Raw genomic sequence first — 18,977 nt, 5'->3', positions numbered from 1 at the left:
AAGGTAAAAAACGTACTAAATGAAATACATTATTTTACGTAAAACATTTAATAAATCTAAAATTGGAATAAAAAGAAAATACAGCTAATAAAAAAAAAAAAAGAGTAAAGATGAAAAATAATTCACAGAACATTTCTTTTAATCCAGGGTGAGTTGTTCTTGGTATAACAAAGTGAGGCGCATACTTAGAACATTCAGTCTATAAGCAACTTATATGCAATAAATATATGCACACAGTAATCCCACATTAGGAACTCCCAGCTGAACGAGAAAGAGAGTAAATTAGTCGAAGTAATGTTTCATTTCACCGCATTCTCCTTTTAATCACTTCATATCCTTTTTTTTTATGAATTTGTTTCCCTCAAAGAGCTCTTGTATTAGTAGTCATGTATAAAATTGCTTACACATGTATTCCCAGATAGGCAGAGACGCTTGTTGAAGCCAAACATCCCACAGGGTTTTGTATTAGATTAGTCGCAGTCTCTCGGGCACAAAGGATTTATGAAAATTCTCTCTCTTTTCCTTTGTTTCTGTCTCCCGGTCTTTCTTTCTTTTGTTCCTTAAAGTTCTGCAGAAGGATAACTAAAAAGACACTGTTGCCATGATACTGCTCTCCTTGATTTTTCTGTTGTGATGTAACTGTACAGATCCATGTTGTTTTTCTTTTTGGTAATTGTGTTGCAGTTATTAAAGAAGCAAATATAATCCTCTCACTGCGTGTGTTAAAGCAAAAGTCACAAAGAGAAGGAACAACTCTTCCAGAGAGATTTGATTTCATTCGGCTGTGTTACACACTCTCTGTTGCTCCGTTCTAAAACAAAGTGAACTTGTAAGGCATCAACACAATAAGTTTTGTCTATTTATTTTTATGCTTATTAGAGCGCCATATTCTCAGATAGTTCTGAAATTAGTTATTAGGGTCAAATCTCCCAAGTTTAGCACTTTTTATGTGTCGTGTCTTCTTTGTAGAGTATACAATTGGGTCACTTATGACAAGGAAGCTATATTTGGTCTTGGGACTTGTTTGCAATCTGGAAATGGTAACGTATACGGGTGTTGTTAATTCTGAACAACAGGCTTAAAGCCAAAGTGAAATTCCAGTCATAGCTGTATTACAGGCATCAAAGTCCGTTTTATAATAGTGAAACGATCAAAACAAGTTATAGTGCTGGAAAGTCACTTTAAAACGGTGCACTGCTTGAGACGATATCAAAATGCAGGATGTATCACAGTGACAAAGAATAGTTGGAGAATATGCCCTATTAATTTTATCCTCACAAATCTTTCTCTCGCCCTCCCTCTCCATCTCTCTTTCTCTGGTGTTTGTGGGGATCAGGAAGGATTTGGGTGGAGTGTTTCAGTGGCAGGTGGGCAAAATCTGTTCACCAAAAAGCTATTTTTTTTAAAACCGAAAACTCAAGATTCTGTTAGCATTCATATTGCTGGAATGTTTTCCACGATACACATATTTGCAAGGCTTTTGATATTGTAGTATTATTTGATGTCCCAGATTTCCCCCTTCACCCCCTGTGGGTTTTAGAATGCTTATCTTAATAACATAGCCATGCTTTCTCAGTGGGGAATAGCAAAACACGGGGTGATGGTTTCTTTGTTTATGTTGAATAAATGTCTAAAGAAAACAGAGTCATTGTTATATTAAAGGTACAGCACCCAAAATGAAAATGCTGTCATAGTTTACGCAGCCTTATGTCATTGTAAACCTGTATGCATTTCTTTCTTTTGCAGAACACAAAAGAAGGTATTTTAAAAGAACGCTGGGGTCCAAACAACGTTAGGACCCATTGACTTTCATTTTATGGACAAAAATCCACTGAGACATTTAAAAAAAAAATGTCTTCTTTTGTGTTTCACAGAAAAAGAAAGTCACCCAGGTTTGGAACGGCATAAGAGTGAGTAAATTTTGATATGTTTCTGATGTTTTTAAGAAATTATAGCATCCTTGTCATGGCTCGCAAAATCAGAAGAAGAGGAGGCGAGGTGGATGCAGCCGGTAGAAGAGAAGTAACACACACACACACACACACACACACACACACACACACACACACACACACACACACACACACACACACACACACACACACACACACACACACACACACACACACACACAAGCCAAGTAGAATTAGCACTGGGACATCTGGCAACCAAAATGTATCACCGCCCTTCCCGACGGGCTATCTTAAATAGTGAAATAAAATTCCTTCCTTGATTCGTGTTGTTCACTCTCTTGACTTATTTATAGGAAAAATATGATCACGAAAGTTTATGATCATGCTGATTTGTCCGTAGTGCAAATGCTACTTGGCTTGTGTGTGTTTACTTCTCTTCTTCCGGCTGCATCCACCTCGCCTTCTCTTCTTCTGATATTTGGGATAGACGATTGTTACTGCCATCCCCTGTAAATGAGTGTGGTTCTCATATAATTTACTTTTGCTAAGTGATGGAGATTGGATGCGCAGTAGAGAAAATTGCAAAAATGGCTGACTGTGTGTGAATATGTTAAGAGGCGCATGGATTTATGCTGGCATTTCAGTTCTACTCTGCCAAAATAGACAGACCAGGATGAAAAACTGAAAGCCAAAGAAAAGCAGACCGCCATTCCTATCCAAATTTCTACATAAAATTATCTTTTTTTTATTTGGTCTAGTTAAATTCATTTCGGTCTACCAAAAGCCCTGCTTATATAATGCTCACGGAAAGCGGTATCATAATTTGCCTCAGATCTGATGTAATGAAGCTGTTTTTTGTTGTTGTGTGCATCTGTATTGTGATTTAAGCTTTATGACCTCATCTTTGGTGTGCTGTACATGGTATTTGGAGGCAATGGTTCATAAAGCTGCACTGGTGTCAGCTCGGGTCATAATGTAATAGATGAGTGGTGATCCTGGATCTCTGCATTTGCATAGCTCTGCAGGCATTGCTGGTCCATCATAGGATTACTGTTCAATCAGGATTTGACGTTTCCTGACAGTGCTACACGATATTGCCCTGCTGCATTAGATCTGTACTAGTTTCACTGGCCCACCTCTTGGAGTCCAGCAAAGACCTCCTGCTCAATGCCAGCTGGCTAGGCTTTTGAAAGAAACACAGACCACCTTTACCATTGGCTTCAGGTAAGATTGTCTGCGGCAGCATGTGTTCCTGACTTCCTGTCCAAAAGGATTTCATTGTGTTCATTATCATCAGGGACACATTTTGTGTGTGTTTGTATGTGACGTCACAAGGGGGAAGACTGGATTTAAGCTGGCTTTATTTGGTCTGTAATCCCTCATAGCAATCTGAATGAGTAAAATGTTTGGAGTTGGAGCGGATCAGCTTCGCTGGATTATCACAAACCCCTGCCTCCCCCACACCAACCCTCCCCTTGTTAAAATTTTCCTTCCTGTCTCTCCATTTTCTCTCTTTTTCTTTCCCTCTGTCTGTTCACGCTTGTCGCTTTGCATTGCCAGAATGGAGTAGTCAGACAGGCTTCACCTACCAACGTTATTTGTGAGAGCGCTTGGTGTCCTCTTTCCTGCTTCCATCACCACCAGCAGTATTCCCCAGATTAATTATTCACCGGTCGCCAAGCAAGAGGAGCCATTTGATAGCCAGACCTTGCCACTGTGATAGAGACGGGAGACAGAAATTACAACTGGACCTCAGGTGAAAAGCAATATCTTCTGTTTTAATTTTTTCTTCCATACTCCTTCCTTTCACCACTTGACATCAGCCTGCAACTAGGAACTTAAAGGAAAACCTCTCTCATTTTTCTTCCCTGTGAGTAAGGTATATCTATTCCTCATGTTGATCTCCAGTAAGCAGTTGCCGATCGGCCGCTCCCAGAGCTGGGACACGCTGGGTGGGAATGAGGGTCATTGGGAGCGCAGTGACAGTGTTTACGAGCAGCAGGCCCGGATGGCTGGTCGACGCAACTCGCTGAGCTATGGAGCAGATACAGGAGGGGGATGGTACGAGCCACCGCCTGGAGTGCGTCCTCCTGACCTCAATTTGAAAAGGGAGCCAGACGCCTACCAGCAATCTCTTTACAACCAAGGTTATTTGGATCGTCCGGACCCACGTAACATAAGAAAAACCTCCGTTCCTGAGTTGAACAGCCACTACGATCGACATTCCATGGCTAATCGTGGTACCCTGCCACACCACGACTACTATCAGCAAGACCCAGGCATGCCACCTCGGCCAACAGACGGTTTCTATCGTGGAGAGCAACCTCATTCTCTCAATAGGTCATCAACACATTATGGAATGATGACAGGTCCTCGGCAACTGTGGGAACAGAGTTCAGGAGGTCGGCCTGGTTCTGCTGCCCCAACACCTGGCATGCCTCCTCCCCCACCTCCAAGTTCTCATGACATGGGTCGTATTTATAGGGAAACATCCCTGCCTGGACCCCCACCTGCTACTCCTGGCACAAAAATTATGCAGGATGAGCAGCGCATTCCAAGCCGAGCACCATCTCCAGCTCGCTATATAATGGAGCCAAATTCTCCCCGTTACGGTGCTGAGCCACCTGCCTCTCTCACTAGCCATTACAGTGACGTTAACGGAAGGCCGATTGATCAGCCAGCAGCCACCTGCCTGGTGGTTGATCCAGCTGCTCAAGGAATGGATGGAACTGCCCGAGGTATGGTCATGCATCTGGAAAACCCCTCACCATACACCATACAGCAGCAACAGCAAGTCCAACAACAGGCTCAACAGCAAGCGCAGCAACAAATGCAACAACAAATACAGCAGCAGCAAATGCAGCAGGTTCAGCCAGTGCAGCAAATACAGCAAGTTCAGCAAATGCAGCAAGTTCAGCCAGTGCAGCAAATGCAGCAAGTTCAGCCAGTGCAGCAAATGCAACCAGTGCAGCAAGTTCAGCAGTTACCACAGGTTCAGCCAGTGCAGCAAGTTCCACATGTGCAACCCATGGCACCTCCAAATCCTGTCTACACTCCAGTTCCCTCTACAGCCCTTGCCCCAGTAACCACTCCTGCTCTGTTACCACAACTTCCTGCTCAGCCTTTTACTCCTGCTCCTCCTCCCACTGTCCCTCAGACCCCAGTGGCTCCTGTAGACCCTAAAAAAAATGCAGACCCTGAGTTTCTGGCATTGCTGCAAAAAGAGGGCCTCTCGGAAAGCACCATCACTTCTCTGCTGCAGCAGGGCTTTGACTCCACTGTAATGTTGGCTGTTATGGAGGAAAATGATGTGCGTTCAGTGGCCCCCAACTTGGGCCAAGCCAGGGTTCTGTCTCGTGTTGTGCTTAGTTGCAAACGACCACCTGAAATCCTTCCTGTTACCCCCCTGCATCCCAGTGCTCCAGTACGTGGCAGATCCAACAGCTTTAGCCATCGTAGTGACATTTATGCGCACCAGCCGCCACCCTTGACTCCGGGCTTGGAGTCCCAGTATATGCAGCCCCCCTCCACCCACATGCAGACTGTATCGGCAAGGATGGGTGAGGGCTATAGTCGGAGACCCAGCAGTGCTCCCTCCCAGCAGCTTCTAGACCAGACCAGTGGGTATCCTGGAGCCAGGTCTGCAGGAGCATACAGTGGTTCTGTGGTTCCAGTCCAGCCTCGCCCATTGTCAGGCTACAATCCGCATACTGGCTTGCCCATGTCACACATGACTGCAATGTCCCAACACGTAGGCATTCCATCACATCTGCCAGTAATGCCATCACAAATGGCAATGCATGCAATGCCACAGCCTTTGCCAGCACTGTCTGCAGTTCCCCAACCAATGACCATGCCTGCTTTGGCACCCCAGCAAGCTCCAAAGGCATACACAACCAACTATACTGTACCAATGGAGTTGTTGAAGAGGGATCGAAGCTTGGCCACGATGTCTCCCATGCCCAGTCCCCATGTAAGCCCACAAGTAATGCGCAGGGCTGGAGTGTCCTCAGACGGAGCCCTAGTACCTGTTGGTAGTGCCGGTCCAGGTCAAAATGTGAGTCTGGCTAATCAGAAGCTCAGCCGGCGTACTGGACCTCCGGTCATTGTCTCCACTATGGCATCGCCGGACACAAGTAAATCAAAGCCCTCTTCCATTACCTTTTTCACATTCTCCTATCTTCCCCTCCTCCACCCTCTCTAGTGCTTCAGCTCCTAACTGTCTGTGTCGGAGTGAGTGTGTCTGAATCATATGATTGTAGGTTCATTGATTCAAGTTATATTTTTCCCTTTGAACCTCACTTTTTAGAAGTGCTACACAGATATACCTCCTTTGAAGAATAAACAGTGCTGTTTGTTTTGTTGCTGAAAAAGTAGTGAATTGAGTTGCTAATGATTTTACTAGACCATCCAGTACTGAGATATCATCCCTGTTACTTCCTTTGTCTAATGTTGAGCAAGACTCATCTTATATTATTGAAGATTATTCTTTCAGATCAAAGCTTTTGGAGCTAGTTTGGCTTTGTTTTGTTCCAGATCAGATGCAGCTTTTTGTGTACATAAAGGAATATATTTTTTTATTATTTAGTGTGTCATCCCTCATCATCTTTTTATACCTTGTCATTGCAGAACTGCATACCTGAATATTGTATTTTTGTCTAGCACAAGCTCATTTAAAAGTAAACTTACTTTGGACTTTCTTTTTACAATGAGTGACATAGTAATTGTGCTAGAATGTGCAAGCGTGTTTTCATTATGTTGCCTTGTGGTTCAGTGGCCTGTTATGTTATTTGTCAGTCCCATTTATGCAGTATTAGCCATTATCAGCTTCAGGGTGTCACTGAATGTTAGACTGTGGGTTTTTATGGCTTGGAATTATACATTACATTGCTTTAATATTATGTATGTTCACTTGTAGACGTCTCTATAAATGAATTTGGAGTGACATGTCTTATTTTTTATTCTCATGGTTTGTCTTTGCTAGTTTAAACCTCTGTCACTATCTGCCTGTCGCTGCTGATCTGTTTGACTAAGATACTGCGAGTGAAGTGTAGCCTGTCAGTTAGTGGTAGAGTCACTTGATACATGTTTGATGTGAATTGTCACTTTGAGGCGTATATAGGCAAGATCAGAATGATGGACTGGACCAGCACAAGGGAGAGAGTGACAGTTTACGGTCTTTGCCAAGCACAAACTTCAAGGGGAAATTTCAATGTGAGAAACAAATGAACATGTAGTTCATCTACAGTTGAGGGACATTAGTTACACGACATTTAAGCAAAGCAATTATCATAATGCAAAAATTGCCTTTTCATTATTGGAATGCAAAACTGTTATTTTAATTGTACTTTATTTTTATGTCTTGATAGGATTTGTCAATCTGCTTTTGTTAAAAAAACATTGCGAAACAGTAATTTAATGAGAATCATTAATAAAAGGATAAAAAGATCCTCAGAATTGAAAGGTTCAGATGCATTACATTAAGCGGAATTTGCTTTACTAGAATGAATGTAAACAGAAAATAATGTCACAAAAAAAAAAGAAGTCTGTTTAGGATTTTTGCATTATGCAATAATATACAGTATATTTTGTGGGATTCATTCAAATGTTGTTGCAGGACTGGTGTTGATGCACATGCATGTTTTGCAGGTAGTGTTAAAGACTGTAAAGGGTTATGGTCGTGTCATGTTTCTGTATTCTTGAATCCCAGCTGGTGTAAGAGACCGTTTCCAGCCCACATTGGCTGTTTCAGAACGATGACCAATGACTGCACTGAGGGGGAGGGGAGGCAGCGCAGGGAGTTTAACTTTGAGCCGAAATGGAGATGCAGTGTCAGACCCCGGCAGGAAATTAAACAACACATCACCATAGTCAGGCTAATCACATTGTGGTGATAGTAATCAGAGTGTATGGATATGATTGGAGAGCCTCTGGGGTGGGAGAGAAATGAGCAGTGATAAACATTATTAAAGGCTGACTGGTTCAGTGCCTGGTTAGCGAGCAGCTTCAGTAGGTTTGGGCAGTATGACAAAATTCTCGGTAGAAGTTATTATATTCAAGGCTTGACATTATATCTTTTGCTCACCAGCCACGGTGGCTAGTGTTTTTCCAAAGTTACTAGCCAATCAGCATTTTAACTGGCCATAATTTTGACATTGATAACATGGGGAAAATCTGCCATATATAATTTTTTTACTGCTGTCACTTTAAGTCTGATTACACATGCATTTTCTGTGTAACTGTTTATGTTAATTTATGTTCATTTAAAACATAACTGACTGTGTTTTAGGGCTGTCACTTTTGTGAAACAATCCTGTTAGATTTTTGAGACACAAGTGTTCATTGAATCGATTGTAAAATAGATTTTTCATGTCTAAAGACGTTTCCATTTTCAACGCCAAATATACGGACAACTAACAGGCATTAGGAAGAATGTAAAGAGGGCGCTTGAGAAGTCCGCAATATTTCTGATGATTTATTGGCGTGAAGTTTCGTGCACAATGACAAACAGGAGTGCAACATTCTCGAAAAACAATAAGCAGAGTGGACTGCCATAACATCAATGAAAAACATTACTGCAGGCTTCAACATGGCTACGATTAGAATGTCAAAAAAAAAAAAGACCGTTAAAATCGGTTCCATGTTTTTGTTTTCGAAACTTTTGTTGGTTGGTCCCGATCGATTGTGCAATCGATTTTCAAACGTAAAGTGACAACCCTATGTTTACGTGTATACTCACCAACACCAGCATTTTGCCATTATTTTGTGTGTATTTGACTGTTTATGCGCAATAAGCAGCAAAATAGAACTCAATGTAGTACTGAGAGACGGCTTTATGTGCGCGCACTTTGGGTGTGAGCACAAAATCTGCGGGAATGAGTAAAATTATGAGCAATCCCATGCCGAAATCCAAGCCCTGTAACACCAACAATACACATCTGAAGCAAATGAAACGAGTGAGTGCACTGAAATACACCCACATTTGGCTGGTTGGCGGGTGTTAAATGTTAGATAACATTATTAAGCAAATTGTATTTTTTGGATAATCCAGTAAAATAAAAACTTGGCTGATCTACTACGTTATAGTGCAAATGTGTGTTTTTTGTGTACATGGGCAAGTCAGTTGTTGGAGGACTGGTTGACCATCCCACCCATCCCTAGAAAAGAGGACAGATAGCATCATAATCTTTGAACTCTTCTTTTTACGACAGACTCTAATCCACGGCTTCCGGTCTATCTCATGCATCCTCTCGTTTCGTTTCTCTTTCAAAGGCTTCCATTTTCCCCTGGTGTCTTTTTTCCTCCCTTTTGCTTCTGTTACACCTTCTCTGCCGTCTCACTTGAGTTAATGGGTTTAGCTGGCTTTCGTTCCATGTAATGAAACCATTTCTCCAGTGCCCCAGTCATCTCTGACTCCAGATGTTTCAGGTTGGATAGAGTCAGAGTACATTGCTCATGTCCTAAACATCTGTGAAAACCCCCCAGTGGGCAAGCGGTCTCGAGCAGAATATGAGCGCTTCTCTTATGCACAACAAAGTCATTTGCATGTGGGTGATGGTTGTTTGTTTAGCCAGTAATTTCGTCTGCTAATGGACAGGCTGTAGACTGCGGGCTCGCAGGGTATTCCTTAATTGTGTGTTGCTAGGTGACCTGTTTTTGGTAGCAACGACTGCTCTGATTTTTTTTATTATAATTATTATTATTGTGCTCTCTCTTTTAGAAAGCATACACGTACTACACCATAATGTATCGTTCCTTACGGTCTAATACATCTCAATGAACTGATCTGAAAAGAGCCTGCTTCCTTTCCTTTACCATATATGGTCGTTCCAAATGCCCCCAAGACTAATTGCGTCTATATATGGACATGCTGGGGCGACCCTGGCAAAAGACCTTCCTTTCTAGTAAGAAGGGATTATGTAGCCATGGCGATGGGTGTCACGGTCAGACCAATATGAGAGTGTTCCAGGTCAGGTGTGTCCATATGTTAGCGTATTGTTTGAGCTTTATTGTATCTTTTGCATTATTTGATATTGATTTTTGATTCTTTTAAAGTTATTTTTTAAACGAGAGCTCTTAGGACTGAGGCGTTTTGAGAGATCATCCTGTAGTCTGGGATAAGCCGCTCCTGGTCATGGATCAGAAGTGTTACGCTGAAAGGACGCTTCATGGTACGCTTTGCTCTAGTGTTAGGCTGTATAGTTGAATTATTTCATTCTAGGCCACAGTGTTTCTTTTTAGTCACAGTACGTGTTTATGCTAGTGGATGCTAGATTCTGTGTAATGAAATGTAGAGCCATCTTTGAGAGCCACTTTGTCATCGGCTTGACAGTTAGCATGTGGTTTGTTTTCAGTCTCTGAAAGAGAATCAACATAATTTCTTCTTTTTTTTCAGTGTAAACTAGGTGATGATATGGTTACATAGATTGAAGGACATGATCAATCACAATTCAGTAGGCAAATATTGTGGTGCTGTCATCACTTTTTTTTTTTTTTTTACATTTTGAATGGTCTTTAAATATGAGTATAGCTTGGTATAACTAGGTAAATAGATGGCACATTTAAGGCTAAAAGAGTGAATGAATGAACAGTTTGACTGTTTAAGCTTTTTTGAACATGTATAATGGTATTACTAAGGTTTATTTTGAGTAGCCTGTTGCATATTTTGGTAGGCGGATAATCGGATATAGAAATGATTCAGTACCATGACAAAGTGTGGTATTTTGCCATATGGATTTGTAAGGGTGTATAAAATGTTAAGCAGCAAAAACTATTTTCAACATTGATGATAATAATAAATGTTCCTTGAGCAGCAAATCCGCACATTAGAATGATTTCTGAAGGATCATGTGACACTGAAGACTGGAGTAATGATGCTGAACATTCAGCTTTGCAACACACACTGTAAAACAATATTTTCATGATTTGTTATCACAGCTTTTTATCTTTTGTCAAATCAACTTCGATAACTAATGTGTGAAGATAACATACTAGTTTGAGTTTCTGTTTATTAAAACAATCTTCATTGGTTTAACTCAAATATTTAATTACAACGAACTCAAAATTTTAAGGCAACAAGATAACTTGCTTTTTTAAGATAAACCAACATTTTTTTTTACAGTGCAGGAATAAATTACATTTGTATATTTATTAGAAATGGAAAACAATTATTTTAGATCTTCTATTTATTTTATTTTTTGATTAAATAAATGCAGCCCTGGCGATGGTAAGGGACTTCTTTCAAAAGTGTGTGTGTGTGATATTCAATTAAATTCAATAATCTGAAGTGGCTAAATATCAGTTTATTAATCGGCCTGTTGCTCATGGTATCTGATACCATTTCTGTAAAAAAAAAAAAAAGTCCATCCTTTTTTTAATTATATAATTATCTTTTTATAGTTGCTAAACATCTTGATGTCTGGTAAAGTTTTATTAATATTACAGGTTTATTTAGAATAAAGGTGGTTGCCTCAACATAAAAATGACTTGTATGCAGTCGGAGACCATTAATCTGTAGGAATTTGATCAGACTATAATGGAAATTTGGAGAATAAAATCAACATGGAGTTGGGCAAAGAGAGGAAATGATGAATGAGAATGGAGGGCAAAAGACACTCAAAACCAAAAGTCATTTCAGCGCCCTTTTCTCCAACTCAGCATATTCATTTAATGAGGGTTTTAGAAATGAAAAGAGAAGACTGAGAGAGGGAATGAAAGAAAAGAGATTAGAGAGGTAAAATCCCACTAGCCATCTGTGCAGGACGGGCCCAGTGGGAAAGGACGGGGTGGGGGGTTTGGGGGGTTAGCGGTCTCCATCAGAACATAATCCTGCAGAAATGAATGAATGCGTGTACTGTAATCCCTGTCTGCAGTAGGACAACTCATCTGACCTATCTCTGACGTTTACATCTGTCCCACATGGCATATTAGCATTAAAGAATCAGAAATCGGTGCGATATTGGTTTGTTTGAACGTATGAATAATCAATTTGCCCTGGTGCGGCGTGTAGACGAGAGCTGTATGTAAACAACTGCCGTCTGATATTTCTTCATAAAATGTTAAACAACTCGTGAATCACTTATGCTGTTGCTTTTTTTCATGTGTAAATCACTTTGGATAACAGCATTTGCTATCACTCTAAAAAATGCTGGGTTGTTTCAACCCAATTTTGGGTAAAATATGGACAAACCCAAACGTTGTGTTAAAAATGTAATTTAAAAATTCAACCCAACGGCTGGGTTTGTCCATATTTTACCCAAAATTGGGTTGAAACAACCCAGCATTAAATGTATACCGCACATTGCATGTATGCAGTTTGTTGCAATTTGTCAACGTACTTCTTGCGTGTTCAATCTGACCCTTTCTGTGTGCGCATACTAAATGTTTGCACAAAGTCACAGAGACCAAAACGTTGACTGAACAAACGAGTGTCATGCCAGTGTTGGGCAATGAAGATGTGCTGATGGAGAAAGAGATTCAGGCCAGTTAACAGAACGATCACTTGCTCTATTTGGCCAGTGCCGCATTGCCACTGTCTCACATATGCATGTGTTTTTATGCATTGCAAATTTAAACATTGGGTTTGCCAATACATTACTTACATTGTTTGCATTGTTTTGTTGAAATTGCAAGAAAGATTCCCTGATAATCTTTGAAGCATTAGTTATTGTCAATGCCAGCCATTGTCTTCCAATTTTATATGAATTAATTGCTCCCATAGCTGTATAATTTCCAGTATTGTTGTATTTTATGTGTGTGTGTGTGTGTGTGTATATATGTATATATATATATATATATATATATATATATATATATATATATATATATATATATATATATATATATATATATATATATATATATATATATATATATATATATATATATATATATATATATATATATATATATATATTATTATCAATGTATAAATGTAATAAATAGAAATATCATGTTCTAAAGCATAAGTTATTATATATATATTATTATGATCTAAAATTATTGCTATATGATTACTATATATTATTATTTATTATATTATCAATACAATTATTTATATATTGTTACATTAATACATTTATTATACTTTAAAAACATGTTCTGAAGCATTAAAAGTAAAATAAATTACATCGTTTTATAATTACATTTTTATTAAAATAAAATTATATGTATTTATTTTACATACTTATAAATTAAATACATTTATATTATATTATAATTCTATATTATGTTAATAATAAATATGTAAATGCTTCAAACATATAATTTTTGTGGTGTGGTCTGAAAATATTGGGATGGCAAAGTATTCTGTAAATGTGAACAGAACCTGCATAATTTTTTTAGAAGCTCTTTTTTAAAATCTCTGCATAAAGAGTTTAGAAACAGAGACTTCTACAATGCAATTGAGATTGGTATCTTTGTAAAGAATGAGAGAACATGTGGATGACTGCAGAAGAGAACCCTTGTTCACAATATTCTTTGTGTGTGTGTGTGTGTGTGTGTGAGAGAGACAGTGTGAGATAGCAAACAGGTCCCGGTGAATTATTCATTGTGAGAAAATGAAAAGGTCACGGAGATTGAGTTTCATTCGTAGATGGAGAGGCAGATCTCTGTATGAACACAGACAGCGCTAGCAGATGCAGATGTTGGGAGGACCAGACATTGTTTAGCACGTCAAATCAATGCAAACTATGAATGTAAAAAGACATGAAAGAATCGTCTGATGCTGTGTAGGCTGTATGAATGTCTATATACCTGCAAGGTATCAACGCATCTGCTCAAAGAAACTTGTTCAAGTCATTGTGTAATGGTGTCTGCAACCGGTTTCGCTTCCGTAATGTGATGTCTTAACTAATGAAATTAAATGTTGGGTGGGTCTTGATTTTATCCGTCGGGAAATGATTGGATTGTGAAAAGTGGGCGTTGCATATCAGAGTCTGGTGGTTGAAGGGGAGGAGTTGAAAATAAGAGCGGTTGGTGACCGTACAGGCATCAGTGAAACAATCACGTGCATCACGCTTTCCTTATTATTTAATTACATTTTTTTACACTTTAACCATGTGAGTGTGTTTGTTTGTGCACGTGTGTGTGCTTTTGCTGTTACTCTTTCCCTAATGTTAAGCACTATCATGCCTCTGTCTCTAGTGTAACAAAACACAGCTGTGTGTGTATGTGTGTGTGTGTGTGCGCGTGTGCGTGTGTGTGTGCGCGCGCGTTGTAAACCTCTCATTCCCTGGTCCAATCTCTCGTTCAGAAGGCCAGATGGCTTCTGTCATATAGAGAACTAACAGAATGAGGGAGCGAGAGAATGTGAAACTAATGAATAGAGGGAAAAAAAGTATTTTGGGGAATGAAACGGAGTGAGAGATCACATCTGCTGTGAGTGTGTTCACTTCAGGGGTGTAAGAATGAAGATTGAACACTGTGCTAATTATCTGTGTTAACGTGTTGTTTGTTTTCTCTTGTTGTGGTCACCACACCAGGTTTACTTACACATCACTCTTAAGTAATAGTGTAGATTTCACGTCATTGTTTAGTAATGGAGGCCGTGTAAGGTGAAGGATGGCGTTTCCGCCGCACCACATGGATTTGCACTCTAAGTTTTGGCTGGGAGAAGTTTGTCTGAACAATTAAGGCTGGATGTACAAGAATGTACACATTTTTTTGGGAAATGCTCATGTTTTTGCCATTCAGTTTTGTTTTGCACAGAAGTGACGCGTTTCACTCTTAAATCAAAAAAGAATTCGAAAGGATTTAAAGAAGCCATATTGATCAAGCCGCTGCATTTGTGGTGAAAAAAGTCTATTTATTTATTTGATGTGCTTGTTTGTAGGGCTGAACAGTTTCACCAAAATTTGTATATATGTTAATATTAATAGGTGGGAAAAGTGTGTTTGTTTGTTTATTTATATATATATTATATATACAAAAACATATATAACATTTTTGGTGAAACTGCAGCCCTTCAAACAAGCACATCAAATAAATAAATACAATTGTTATCAGAAAAATTATTTTATATATATCTAAATAAATATTTAGCAATAGAAGAAATATTACTATTGGAGTATTTCACTGTAAAATAAATGAAAAATTAGTGACAATTTTGTTTTACAGTACAATTTCTTCAATTGAAAACGTTAAAAACCATCAAGCTTTGTTGAGTGCCACCGTGTTAAGTGCCAAGCTTCAACTCACAGCGCTTATATTTATTTAATTAAATTGTAGCCTTTGGAATTTGATAATCGCCCTAAGCCATATTGTAATTTCGGTTTTATTTTCGATTCATTGTGCCGCCCTGCCATATTCATGCTTTTGTATTTCCCCCTGAAGTCCACTTATGAGGTCAGTCAAGGTTTCATGCCCCTAAAGCAGAGATAATTTACTTTCCCCCCCACTCTCTCTCGGATCCTTTTAAAGGACCCCATAGAAAACGGGATGTTTTTGCTACTTTGCCTTTAAAGCATTATTTAAATGACCTCTGTTATGATTGGCTAACTGGTGTACTTCACACTCTCATACATCACGGTGTGGCAAGTTGCTGAATACGGTTACGATATGTAAATTAGGGGGGTCACATGTTAATGAGCTCATCAAAACCACAATGATTTCTGAATGCAACATTATTTACAGATTTGTTTTATAAATGTTCAGTTTGAACTGGAGGAAGCTTTGTGTTGAGAATATAACGGTATGTCTGTACAATCCTGTTTTCTGTGGCATGTCCCTCGTAAGGCTGATATTGTGTTATCGCAAACTAATTGTGCTGATCTGGTTCCTCTGGCCAGCTGTGTGTTATATGACCCTCCACTCATGTGGCGACTGTTCAATTCCTTTCTCTGTGTGTATTTTCTGAAAAGTGAAGCGAATGTCTTGACTTTCACTGGAAATCCTGTTAGGTGCTTTGGGACGGTGTGTATTGGCCACTGTGGCAGTGTGTTCATTTGGACTTAAGTAGCTTGAAATCACTCATTCAGCTGAACTGTACACAACACGAGCAGCTACACGTGTGTTGTGTCTGTCTGCACAATGCAGTGTACAATCAACCTTCCTGAAGTCATTCTTGTTCATTTAGAGTTGATGTTCATTAATCATTTTGCGCATTTGTTTTGTTTTGGTTGCTAGTTTGTTCGTTTTCTACTTTCTTTTCTTTCATTTGTTTGTTCAAAACATTAATATGACATCCATCCATCCATCCATCCATCCATCCATCCATCCATCCATCCATCCATCCATCCATCCATCCATCCATCCATCCATCCATCCATCCATCCATCCATCCATCCATCCATCCATCCATCCATCCATCCATCCATCCATCTTTAGTTTTTCTTTTTATCGTTTCTTCGGGTCTTCATTCATTCATTCATTCATTCATTGTTTGGTCATTAGTTTGTTGTCAGTGTCATTTTCTTTTATTTATTATTTAGTTTGTTGAGGTCTTTGGTTGTTGAATCATTTGTTTGTTCAAACATTTTTGTTTATTCATTCAGTCTTTCATTCAATCATTCCTTGTTTATTTGTTTGTTGGTCCTTCAGTTGTTTTCCCCATTAATTTATTTGTTTGTTAATTTGTTTGTGTATTGTTTTTTGTTTTCTTTAATTAGTCAATTTCTTTTGATGATGTTTCATTTGTTCTTTTGTTTGGTTTTCATTTTTTAGTTTGGTAATTCTTTCATTTGTTAGTTTGGTAATTCTTTCATTTCTGTTTGTTTGTTTGTTTATTTGGCAGTTTTTCTTCAATCCTTCATTTTGCTTTTTACAAAACACACACACACACACACACACACACACACACACACACACACACACACACACACACACACACACACACACACACACACACACACACACACACACACACACACACACACACACACACACACACACACACACACACACACACACACACACACACACACACACACACACTAGTGTTCACATTACATAAGCCAAATAAATAAGTGACTGTAATTTTTGAGCATAAAGGAAGGGGGAATAAAAGAGAGGTAGAAAGAGCAAGAGAAAATAAAAGAAAGAAAGGCAGGCGGAGATATTTGAGTGGAAGGGAGAGGCTGGTAGTCTCTAACCACTGTGGTCTCCAAATCATAAATTTGAGAGCAAGGGAGTGCGGTTGAGAAAAAAAAAGGAGTGGGTCGAAAAAAAAGAGCAACAGAAGGGGGAGTGATTGGAAGCGTGAGGAGTGGAACGGCACAACTCGTTTGCACTGGCACTCGTGTGGGAATTTTTGACCCTCTCCCTCTTTCCGTGACTCTCCTCGACTCGGCCAGGCGTAATTATTCCTCTCCTTTTTAACCTTGAGAGGTCTGTTCTAAAACGAGACGAGAGGGGGGGATGAAAACGGCAATCAAGATGGACAAGCCGAGAGTGAGAGGCTAGAACGAGGGATGAAAACAACAGGCTCTTCTGTCCGTCTCTGAACGCTTCCGTTCCTAAACGAAGAAGAGCAGATATCTCCGCTTACCCACATATGGGGGAGTGAGCGAGCGACAGACAGGCAGCGAGAGGAGGGATACCCCCAGGACACAATCACAGGAGAACGCTTTTCTCTGCCGCCTCCCTCCATTTTTATTTCTCCCCTGTTTTTTGGGCTGCTCTTCATGGGAGGAATGTGGAGGCAGCATTTTTCAGGCAAGACGCATGTTTCTGAAATTGGCCAAAAGTGTGTGTGTGTGTGTGTGTGTGTGTGTGTGTGTGTGTGTGTGTGTGTGTGTGTGTGTGTGTGTGTGTGTGTGTGTGTGTGTGTGTGTGTGTGTGTGTGTGTGTGTGTGTGTGTGTGTGTGTGTGTGTGTGTGTGTGTGTGTGTGTGTGTGTGTGTGTGTGTGTGTGTGTGTGTGTGTGTGTGTGTGTGTGTGTGTGTGTGTGTGTGTGTGTGTGTGTGTGTGTGTGTGTGTGTGTGTGTGTGTGTGTGTGTGTGCGCGCTACTTGCTTTTTGATGGTGTCACAAGCGCATGTCTTGGATGCTGTCTGTGACACATCTGCAAACTAGTTCGGCATGTGTGTGCAAACACACACAGTGCATTGTGTTCCTGACTCCTTATCATTAGTGAGTGTGTGTGTTTGCCAACCAAATCCCTGGCTAATAGATCAGGAGGGGTGGAGAGAGAAGAAAAAGTGACGCAGCACAGATACACTCTTATTAGACACTCATGCACCTAGTTTATTTCAGGACCTGGACAGTCATTCAGTGAAATGACCATTTTAACTCCCTTTCCTGCAAGTGTCTATTAGCTTTGGAGCAAAAAGTGTTTTTTTGTTTGTGTCTCAGTTGTGTGTGTGTGTGTGTGTGTGTGTGTGTGTGTGTGTGTGTGTGTGTGTGACGGTGAGAGATGAGGTTGCTTGGTAACCATAAGCAGCAGTTGACAGTGAGGTGAGGCACTTGGATGCCAGCTTTTTTTTTATCCAAGATTGCTTGTAACACACACACGCGCGCACACGTACACACACACACACACACTTATTAAAATCACAGCGGCACACCTAAGCAAGAAGTGTGGAAACTCACACATACGGTGTGATATACACGCTGCCATATTTAATACACACACACACACACACACACACACACACACACACACACACACACACACACACACACACACACACAGATCCACGTCAACGCAACTCCATGGAAAAATCTCCTCATTTCCTTTTGTTTTTACAGACTTTTATTGTTCATGGGATTTCAAAGAGAGTATTACATTTCTCTCTCTCTCTTTCTCTCTCTCTCCCTCTCTCGCTCGCTCTCATTAGTTTCACATACATTAAAGTAATAATTCACCCAAAACTAGAAATGTCATTATTTATTCACCTTCGCAGCGTTACTTTGATTTTATTTCTTCTGTTGAACATATATGGAGATGTTTGGTCAAATGTTCACCATCATATACTTTTACATTTACTAATGGTAAATATTCACATTTATTACGATGGCTTTGTGTGAGGAGCAGACTGAAATGAAAGTGATTATATTTGCTTCCCTTCCTCTGCAGATCTCAAATTAATGTTATACTTTCCGCATCAATGATTGGTCACATGACATGC

General features: G+C 39.8%; 1 protein-coding gene across 5 annotated transcripts in view; it reads left to right on the top strand.

The window, feature by feature from the left end:
- The window catches only part of ctbp2a (C-terminal binding protein 2a), a 48,521-nt gene that overhangs the window by 17,028 nt on the left and 12,516 nt on the right, over positions 1–18,977 (top strand). For 2 of the 5 annotated variants that reach the window (XM_079632875.1, XM_079632876.1), the window contains exon 1: positions 4,710–6,049. The exons of 2 other annotated variants lie outside the window; for them this stretch is intronic. In XM_079632875.1, the coding sequence (XP_079489001.1) occupies positions 4,744–6,049 (1,306 nt within the window). In that variant the 5' untranslated portion in view covers positions 4,710–4,743. Of the gene's footprint in view, positions 1–3,696; positions 6,050–18,977 lie in introns of those variants that run through there. One more of the 5 variants, XM_079632874.1, reaches the window with a different exon arrangement.

This window comes from Phoxinus phoxinus, assembly GCF_949152265.1.
Source record: "Phoxinus phoxinus genome assembly, chromosome: 13".
In the NCBI taxonomy this organism is placed as follows: Eukaryota; Metazoa; Chordata; class Actinopteri; order Cypriniformes; family Leuciscidae; genus Phoxinus; species Phoxinus phoxinus.
This window is presented reverse-complemented; position numbering and strand designations above follow the sequence as displayed.